At 41.0% G+C, this 10689-nt stretch overlaps 1 protein-coding gene across 1 annotated transcript; it reads right to left on the reverse strand.

The window, feature by feature from the left end:
• Positions 1-1336: 1336 nt before the first annotated feature.
• On the reverse strand, positions 1337-9187 carry LOC126027552 (disheveled-associated activator of morphogenesis 1-like). Its single transcript, XM_049786538.1, is given in 6 exon segments — positions 1337-1802; positions 1804-2013; positions 2015-2082; positions 2085-2536; positions 2538-4804; positions 9095-9187. Coding segments are annotated over 6 exon segments (3414 nt in total). The 3' UTR covers positions 1337-1478.
• Between the last annotated feature and the right edge of the window lie 1502 nt (positions 9188-10689).

Consider the following 10689-nt stretch of genomic DNA (forward strand, 5'->3'; position numbering starts at 1 on the left):
TTATCAAATTTTTCTCTTTTTCTTTGTGAGTTTTGCCAACGATCTATCTTTTTTTAAATTTTTTTCAAGGAACCAATCTTTCGGATTGTTTTTTGGGTTCCCACTTCACTGATTTTTGCTCTGAGCTTTGTTATTTTCTGTTGTCTCCCTATTTTTGGTTCCTTTTGTTTATCATTTTCTAATTCTATAAGCTACGTCATTAAGCTATTCAGGTATGTATCTTCTTCCTGATGTGTGCTTGCAAAGCTGTAAATTTTCCCCTCAGAACTGATTTTGCTGTGTCCCATAGGTTCTGATAGTTTGTGTCTTCATTGTCATTTGTTTCCAGGAAAGTTTTGATTTCCTCTTGGACCCACTGGTTTTTCAGTAGTAGGCTGTTTAATTTCCAGGTTTTTTTTTTTTTAACTTTTTTTATTAAGCAAATTGCTTCAAACAGACTTAAGAGATAAATAGATCTTGGCATTTCTGTGATGTTGTCAACATTTTGTGCAGCCACTAAATGTCTTTTAATTCAAACCTATATTTACAGAAGATGCAGCTTGTCCTACAAAACAAAAATACAAAAAAAGGCACCCCATTAAAAATGTTTTAAAAATGTTTATCCCTTCAGAGAATTCCTTCCTTTAGGTCTCGGGTGGAAATTTAAAATTTTACATGTTTCTACAGCTATTTTGTGAGAACAACAAACACATTCTGGCAATCTCTGTTCTTTGGTAAGAAGAGGGATTGCGTTTAGATAAAGTGTTCTTCCCAAAAGTGATGTAAAGAAATCAAGAGCGCTTGGTGGAAAAACTCAAAGAAAGAGGAAAAAAGTGTATGTCCAAGTTTTAAATACAAAGAATTCGGATTGACATTCTACGTAATTCAGATTGTGTGCAAGAGTTCTCGATACACATTTACACACTACAGCCCCACACCAATATCAGACTTTCTCAGCTGGTCCTCTCAACCGACGACAAGTTGCCAGAATCCCACACTGTCAGCTCTCCAGACTCATTTCTCTCCTGTACGTTTTTGCACCAGCTCCACCAAAGAAAAGAATTTAGAAGCATACCAAGCTTGGAAACCAGGAACTATTTCTCAGGAATTTTTTCTTTTTCTTTTACTCTAGGGAATGTCTGTCATCTCTTTCAGGAGATAGTTTTGTGCTTCTGAACAGACATGGTGTTCAGGGACAGAATACGAACCACACTTAATATGAATGCATACATGAAAGGCTTCTGAGCACATACATTAACATAGACTCTAGACTTTTTTTTAAACCATACATATAGGTCTCCAGACAAAAATTCAGACTTCTATGTACATTTTAATATATATATATACATACACACATTTACATTTACATACATTCACGCATTCACTCACGGATAGAAGAAATTTGCCACTGTGCGAAATTACAAGGCAGTATAAATGAAACGTTCTAGTCACGTCAGAGGGGTTGCTAATGAGTTTTCTATAAAAGGTTGGAGGAAAAATTAGAAATTCAGCTTGGTGACTGGTCTCTCTCGGCTGCTGTCTGTCATCTGGTTGGTGATCCGTTTGCGGTTCAGTTTCAGTTTAGAGAGATCTTTGTCGAACACCTCTCCCGAGCGTAAAGCTGAGACTAGATCGTGGAACTCGCCACTTTCTTCACTGTTCTCTTTTGCTTTCCTCAGTTTGCGTTCCCTTTCACGCTTCTGTTTGAGCTGAGCTTCCATGCGGGCTCTGCGTTCTTCCTCTTCCTTCTTCTTTCTCATGTTTTCATTCTCTTGTTTGGCTTCTGACACAGCTTGAAGAAACTGATCAAAAATGCCGAAGAAACTCATCGGGCTGGATTTTGTTAGCCTCTTCCCCAAAGTGTTTTACAGCTTTAGTAAACAGGTCTTTAGCTTCTGCTAGAAGATCTTCAACCTCAGTGAAGCTGAAGCTGGCCACTGTGATGAACTGGCTGACAACAGACACAAACTTATCTCCGGGCTGTGGAGTTTGAGACTTCTGATATTCCAGCTCCATTTCAACTGCTTTCAGGCCACTTCCGCAAGGTGCCTATTTCCTTGTCCAGCTCGGTCATATTCACTTTTGTTGCTTGAGGAATGTCCACAATTCTTCACTGAGCTTGAGGACCTTGGGATACTTATTTTCCACGATAGTTATAAGATAGTGCAAAAGCATGATGTTCTTGTCAATACTAGACTTCGTGTCAGCGATCTTGTTGAGGCTGGATATCTTGAATCCATACGCATTGCCTCTCCGGCCTTTATTCATGTAATTTCCAAAAGCCAAAACCACTTCCAGCAACTGCTTCAGGGCACTGCTCCTAAACACCTCTTCAGAGCCAGAACGAATCGCTTCTACTTTAGGTTTCACTTCTGCCACACGCTCTGCAAACTTCTTTTTGAAGTATAGTGACTGCAGTCTCTGCTGATAATGATTGATTCGGCTCATCTCAAAAAGGAACCGGTCAGCTTTTGCCATCCGGTCAAGTTCGTGTTTATGTTCCTCCAGGAGGTCAATATCACTTTTTTCAGGAACAAATTTTAGGAGCTGTTTTAATGTCTTTGGGCAGATCTTCCTGTTCATCCATTGTCAGAATCGCTCGTTTGATTTCATCGTTGGATAATTTCAACCTCAATAGAAGGATGTTGCAATTCTGGGCTCTCTGACCATCAATCACAGAAAGCTCTTTGACTTTTAGTTTGGAACTCAGCGTGTCATCGACGGCATCAGTTTCTTTCTGCTGTCTTTGGTAGGCAGAGAAAGTTCTTTCCAAGTCTTCAAGATCTAGAATTTTGAACACTTTTGTGTCATCAATTTCGGTCCAAACTGTTCCTTCAAGTTTGTTCTCAGGCAACTTAGACCAGTTGAAGGATTTCAGGGCGTTTGTGGGCTGAGGAATGTTCTTCTTCTTGAGGGCCAGGCCCAGTGAAGCGCCAGGGGGTGGCCCTCCTAAGGGAGGAGGTCCCGGGGGAGGAGGAGGCCCCCCTGGTGGGGGAGGAAGAGGCATTCCATCTGCAAGAGGTGGAGGCGGTGGAGGTGAAAGGACAGACCCCGACACAGATGAAGGAAAGGGTCCTCCTGGGGCTCCCAGAGAGTGTCCACCTGAGATTGAAGCACCAACAGTTCTCCTGTTGAGTTCCTGGAGTTGGGCGGTGAGGTCGACCACCTGCCGCTTGACTTGTTTGTGCTCACTGGTCTCCTTCTCGAGTTTCTCCTTCATTTTATTTAAGGTTCGCATCATCTCCTCTTTCTCTTGGGTCTTCGCATCGCATTCCTGCTCTTTCTTTTCCAATTTCTGTTGTAGCTCATTGTGCTCTTTTCTCATTTTTTCTGCTTGTTCTTTCCACTGCTTAACTTCATTTTCATTAACCAACATTCGTACAACATTCTTAACATTCTTAACATTCTTAACATCCAAAGGTGTGGAGTCGGGATCCTGTCCTTTGTCATTCTGGATAACGATTTGCTGTATAATTCTATCTAGTAGTAGCCAGTACTGAACAGTGTTACCACTTCTCTTGTAAGGCATTTGGAGGCAGTGGTGCAGGATGGACATGAAGTGTGGATATGCTTCACTATGCGTCAGGGGCTTTCTGGTCAGCTCAAACATTTGGGTGGCACTTTTTGTGTCTATGTGGACCAGTTCAAATCTTTTGGCAAATTCTAGTTCATCTTCATTGCGAAGCATTTCAAAAAAATCTAAATGCCTATCTAAAGTTGAATTTTCATGTTCTCTTAATTTGTCAATTACAGGTTGAATTCCTCACATCAGAAACTCATAGCGAAGATGAAGTCTAAAGTCCCAACTTTCCACTCCTGTGCCTTGGCTCAGCACCACATTGATGAAGGACAAGATAGCAGTCTTGAGACTCACTTCGTCGCGATAGCGTCCTGTGCTTTTGTCTAAATCATTGATTAATGTCTGAAAGCGGGTTCTTTCACTAGCATACTTCTGGTAATGGAGCATGGCTTGCAGAACCTTCTTGTGGCCCCTAGGAACCAGGCACAAGGCGCCCAAGATTTCCAGCACAGCCACTTTTGTTTTAATGTTCTCTGTGCTCAGACTCTGAGCAATGACATTAATACTCTCAGAATGAGCCAGAACATGGGCCCGGCCTTGAGAGTTATTCATTAGTGCTTTTATGCAGCTGATGAGCGAGGTATGTATACGAGACTCGGAGATCTCATAGTCCATGGTCTTCAGAAAGTTGAGAATACAAGTCAGGCCATCCAGGTCGATGAATCTGGTCACAAACCTCATTGGTTTTGTCCTTAGTGCTGTTTTCAAACTCTCTATGGTTTTACTTCTCTCTTCTTCCTCTTCTTTTTCTAAAGCCAGGAGAGATTTTCTAGCAGCCATGGAGTTGAGCTGATCAATGTAGAATTCAGGCCAACTTGTTGCTCCCTTGTTTTCTTCCTGGTCCTTTTTCTTGCTACAATATATTTGCCATTTTTTCTCAGCTGGAAGTGCAAACATAGCTTCTCTGTGTTTGTCTGTGAGATCAAGTTCATCCACAAGTTCACTAAACATGACATCCAGTTCCTCCACAGGGGGCATGGGCAGTGCTTGTTCCATGGTCTGCAGAGCAAAACTGCTATCGTTCCGTGGCCGGTAAATAATTTCTGGGTGATCATTATTTCGGAAACAGCAAAAGATGAACGAAATCCCCCCGTCCGCCTCTCTTCCTTGGGGGCCATGGCTGACTGTGTCTCTATTCCTTGGAGTGACTAAAGTCTGAGCAAGCCCTGCATGCTGGCCGCAGCGGTCCGCACTCCGGCTACAATGGGAGCCCGAGCGCTCGGCCGAGCCGCTGGCGCCTTCCCCCTAATTTCCAGGTTTTAAAGTTTTTTTTCTCTGTCCCTTTCTTTTTTTCTTTTTCTTTTTTTTAAATAAATTTGTACCATTTAATATACTTTCAACATTCACATAAGCCAGAGACTGATTTCTACTACTCATCACACTTGAATGAATCGAATATATCAGAATGTTTGTTTTCATTTTTTTCTGACATTCTCTTTTTTTTAATATAATTTTTATTTTGATCATAGTGTCTTACATATTGTTGACAATAACATTTTAGGTACATATTTACATAAAATCAGGGGGGATTCCCATCACCAAATTGTCCTCTCTACCCTCTGTCCCTTTCTATTTCACATCTAATGTCAGAGCCTTGTGGTCAGCAAAGTTAGCCTGAAAAATGTCTATCCTCTTGATTTTATGGAGGTATGTTTTATATGCCAGCATGTGGTCTATCCTGGAGAAAGACCCATGTACATTGGAGAAGAATGTGTACCAAGGATTTTGGGAATGGAGTGTCATATATATATGTGACATATATATATATATATATATATATATATATATATATATATATATGACATATATCATATATATGTCCATTCCAAAAAAAACACACACACACACACACACACACACACACACGGCCTCTTTCTTCCCTTTCTCTTTTCAAGTTTAGTATATTTTTGTTGGGTTTCAGTCTGGTTGTCCTATCAAGTGTTGAAAGGGCTATGGTGAAGTCTCCCACAATTATGTGTTACTGTTGATATCCTTTTTCATATTTGTTAACAATTGTATTAAATACTTTGCTGGTCCCTCATTGGGTGCATATATGTTTAGGAGAGTGATTTCTTTCTGCTGTACATATCCTTTGATTAGTACAAAATGTCCATCTTTGTCCCTTACAACTTTTATGAATATCAGTTTGGTTTTCTGTTTTTTGGGCCACACCCGGTGATGCTCAGGGGTTACTCCTAGCTGTCTGATCAGAAATAGCTCCTGGCAGGCACGGGGGACCATATGGGACACCGGGATTCAAACCAACCACCTTTGGTCCTGGATCGGCTGCTTGCAAGGCAAACGCCGCTGTGCTATCTCTCCGGGCCCCTCAGTTTGGTTTTCTAATATTATTATGGCCACTTCAGCTTTTTTAAGGGTGTTGTTTGCTTGGATGATTTTCCTCCAGCGTTTGATTTTGAATCTATGTTTGTTCTATTCAGTTGTGTTTCTTGTATGCAGCAGAGGGTTGAATTCAGTTTTTTGATCCATTTAGCCACTTTGTGTCTTTTAACGGGTGTCTTATGTCCATTGGCATTGAGGAAGATAATTGTCATGGAATTTATTGCCATCTTTGTGTCGAAATTAGGTGTGTCTGTTGGTAAGTCATGTCTTAAAGTAGACCTTTCAGTTTTTCCTTTTTAAGCAGTTTTAAGCAGTTTTGAGTATGTAAAGTTTCTGAGCTGTTGCTTATCTGTGAAGATATATATTCAAATCTGAAAGTGAGTTTTGCTGGGTGCAGTATTTTAGGCAAAGCATTTATTTCATTGAATTTTGTCACTATTTCCCACCACTGCTTTCTTGTCTTGAGTGTTTTTTTGTGACAGGTCTGCTGTAAATCTCAAGAATGTTCCCTTGAATGTAATTTCCCTTTTTGATCTTGCTGCTTTCAGTATTCTGTCTCTATCTGTAGGATTTGTCATTGTGACTAGGATGTGTCATGTGGTGTTTTTCCTGGGATCTCTTTTAGATGGTACTCTTTGGGCATGTAGGATTTGGTCACATGTATTCTTTAGCTCTGGCAGTTTCTCTGTGATGATGTTCTTGACTTTTGATTCTTTCTGGAGATTTTCTTCCTGGGTCTCTGGGACTCCAATGATTCTTAAGTTATTTCTGTTGCTTATCAAAGACTTCTATTTTCATCTGTTCACATTCTTTGTGTAATTTTTCCATTGTGTGATCATTTGCTTTAAGGCTCTTTTAAAATTTCTTCTGCTGTATAGATTTGTTATGGATCTCATTTTCCAGCTCACTAATTCTATCCTCAGCTGCTGTTACCCTGTTGGAAAGGTTTTTCATTGAGTTTTTCAATTCTTCTGAGTTTTTCAGACCTGTTATTTCATTGTTATTTCAGTTTGGAGTTTTTTTGATTTTTATCTTCATATTCTCTTGATTATTATTAGTGTTTTGTTCAAATCAATCTATGCTTTCTTTGAGTTCCGTGAACATCCTCTATATTTCTCCTCTAAACTCCATATCTGAGAGACTAACTAGGTGGTTGACCATTTTTGGGTCATCAAAGTTGTCATCTTTATTCTCTATGCCTGGTGCTGGTCCCCATTGTTTCCCCATTGTCACACTTGTATTGTGGGTTTTTCTACATGTTGTGGTGGTATTCATTGACAAGATGATGTATGCATCCAAGAAGCGAAGCAGAGCTCTTGTGCTCCTCTGGCTCCACCCTTTGTGGGCAGGTCGACTTACCTCCAAGGAATGGAGCCCTCAGGGAAGGAAGCCACACAGGATCAAGTCTTAGGCCAGAGCAGGCAAAGTCTAAAGAGGTCTGCTGTGCTCAGAGCCACAGCAGAATTCAGCTGGCTCCATCCTTTGTGGGTGGGCCAAATAACTTCCAAGGAAGGGGAGCCCTCAGAGAAGAAAGCCACACAGGATCGAGTCTTAGTCCAGAGTAGGCAGAGAAAAGTCCAAAGAGGTCTGCTGTGCTTCAGAGCCACAGCAGAATTCAGCTGGCTCCACCCTTTGTGGGCAAGTTGACTCACCTCCAAGGAAGGGGAGCCCTCAGGAAAGGATGACACACAGAATCAAGTCTTAGGCCAGAGCAGGCAGAGGAAATTCCAAAAAGGTCTGCCTTTTCTCATCATCTGAGAGATTTCTTCTTTGAGTTGGTTATATTATTCATGTATAGATTGCTTAATTTCATGGGTTAGTTTCTGTTGCCAACACAATAAGTGTTGTTTTTAGGTCCTGATCTACACAGTTTGGGAATTTTGGTGGGCTAAGAAATTTTCCTAGTTTTTTCTCCATACTTCCAATTGCCACTGTCCTCCATAGTTTCTCCATTATTCTTTGCATTTAATGGGTTGGAATGATGGAGTTTCATGTTCCTCATTATTTGAGGAAGTGATATATTGATTTGATTATGTAAAAGGTGGCTAGAAGTTTATCTACCTTATAAGTTATTTTCCAAAGCACACGTGTAAGTATAATAGGAAAAATTGCCACTAATTAATTTGTTTGGTCAACTGAGTTTTGAGGTTGTATATTTTCTAAGATAAAGAAGTACACGGAGAAAATATGCCTGGAAATATTAGATATAAATTAAAATGTCTTTGTGCCAATGCATTATTGTATCACAGTTCTGAATAAGAGGGCAGACAACCCAGGTATTAGGATGGGTGGCAGGCTGAGGGAAGAGCTTGGGGAAGAGATTGGTTGTTACACTGGCAGCTGAGATGTCCTTTTTTGTTTGTTTGTTTTGGGGCCACACCCGGTGACACTCAGAGGTTACTCCTGGCTATTCACTCAGAAATCGCTCCTGGCTTCAGGGACCATATGGGATGCTGGGAACTGAACCGAGGTTCGTCCTAGATCAGCCTCGTGTAAGGCAACTTCCCTATTGCTGCATTGTCACTCCGGCCCCTGAGAGTGTCCTTATTGATATCAGGGACCAAATAGTCCTTACCTTGGATGACACACCTGAGATATATGACAGTTATGCTAGTGTCAGGATGAATAGTGGGCTGAGTAAAGGGCTTGTGGCAAAAGATTAGCCAATAAATATTTACTTAGTATACAAATAAATGCCTATAGGTTACATTTTTGAAGAAGACACTTGTTAAAATTTATAATAGTTATTAGTCTAAGGTCATACAACTATTTCCATCCTGCCTAGCCCGGTCTCAAAATGATTCAAATATCAAAAGATGAGAAAGAAAAAGTGAAAGGGAGAAATGAGTAAGAGGAGAGGAAAAGACAGAAGAGAAGAGGAAGAAGAAAGCAAGCAAACAAGAAAAGGGTAAATATGTAAAATCCTATTTTCTTAAGTATTCTACAGGAAAAGAACATTTCTATGAAGTCAAATAAGAACTTCAAATGTCAAATAAGAATGTTCCTATGACATCATCCAAACTCATTGGCTGGGATGAAAAGAGAAGAGAGAAAGAAGGGCTCTATTTTATATGTGGCTGACACAGGTTCAATACCAGACACCTGAGTTCTTCCAGGAGTGATTCCTGAGTCAGGCAGGAAAAAACCCTGATCACTGCCAGGTGTGACCCACCCCCCCCCAAATTCACTTGCCTCTAATTGATCCCATGTCAGCATATTCTCCACCTCAAACAGGAATCTGAGGGTTTGACTTCCAAAGCAAATGGACTCCCCATGGGCCAGCATGATACTGACAGTTTCTGAAACCCATCCCCCAGCCTTGCCATCTCCCCAAGGGATTGGGGATATGTGGGTCTGGAAACAAGACAGGAAATAATCCACACACAGTTAGGGAGATTAAACAGGTTGAGGAACTTCCACCAAAAGCTATCTGCCAGCAAGCAAAGATATAATTAGTAGACAACCTGGCTGTGGGAAAGAAACTGAAGACAATTTCTCCCTGAGACCTGGGTTTTTATCAGGAAGTGAAAGACCACCGTCTGGGGTGGAGAACAGGTAGCATAAAGATCAATCCAAAAGGTGCTTCAATCCAAAGGTACTTCCAGTCAAGTGAGTGCCAAGTACCAGAAAGAAGTATCCTGAATAGAATGAAAACACTGTTACTTTAACAGGTGCTGGTCAACTTATAGAGGTAAGTAGTCATGAGAGCAAGAAACAAAGTGTTTTATCTCAGCTGCTGTGTAAAATTAAAAATAAAGATGATAGATAAAAAACCCTTCCCTGAAACAGACAAAAAGCAGACACAATTCTTCCTGTGGTTTCTTTCTAAGCACACAATGTGGAGATGAGTGAGAGAGAAACTGCAACGTGGGGAAAGAGCAAGAGATGAAGGAAGACTCTTAGGAAGGCTTGGCTGGGTCTTTCCAGATGTTTGAAGCCTATTCTCTCAGGAACAGGAGAAAGGTCCTATTAATCGGTTAATCTTCAAGAATTCTGTGGGGTACAGGCAGGAGTGATGCCCCTGGAATTTGAGGATGGCAGCTCAAAATGAAGATCAAGCCATTGATCCTGCAGTTTACCTTCTCCACTAAAGAACCCCATAGGTGATAGTTTTATCACTAACAAAGGAAGCAGCCTCACTCTTCTTCATTGGGGTAGAAAAGTACTAAATGCAATTTTTCTGGTCTTTCTCTCCTATATTTTTAAATAGCCACCTTCAAAAGCAATTTGAAGAAGTGGAAAAAAGCAACTGGGGAGGAAATAAAGAACTGCATTTCAATGGACTACATGGGTTATAAAAGTTCATTTTCTAGGAAATAACTATCCACACTGGCCACAAAATCATCAGAAAGCATGAGGATGTCCCTGCCTGCACACCCCAGATGACCCTAGGGGGACTCATCTTCTTCAGAGACAAAACCCCTCAGGTAGGTATTGGCAAGGAAAGTTGTCTCAGTGAAATATAGGAAAGTGTGAACTAATGATTGGATTATTTATCAGTAGGGTCAAGAGCCCCATTGGATCCCAATGTGTACTCAAAGTTGATTTGCCCATATGGAGCAGAAGTTCATGAAAACAATAAACTGCCTGCTCAGACCTAGCCTCTTTGAACCCTTCCACAGCAACAAGCCCCAAAAGAGGCAGCCAGAAGTCAGAGAGTGCTCTGCTGACAGTGCAATTCTCTGGCTCTCAGAGCCTCACCTATAGAGAGGCTCCCAGGTAGGGGAAAGTTTTGGTGCAAATCCCGCAGAATAGAGTTGTCACAGACTTTTAGAAAGTTCACAGCA

The sequence above is a fragment of the Suncus etruscus genome, chromosome 14 (genome assembly GCF_024139225.1).
Source record: "Suncus etruscus isolate mSunEtr1 chromosome 14, mSunEtr1.pri.cur, whole genome shotgun sequence".
Classification (NCBI taxonomy): domain Eukaryota; kingdom Metazoa; phylum Chordata; class Mammalia; order Eulipotyphla; family Soricidae; genus Suncus; species Suncus etruscus.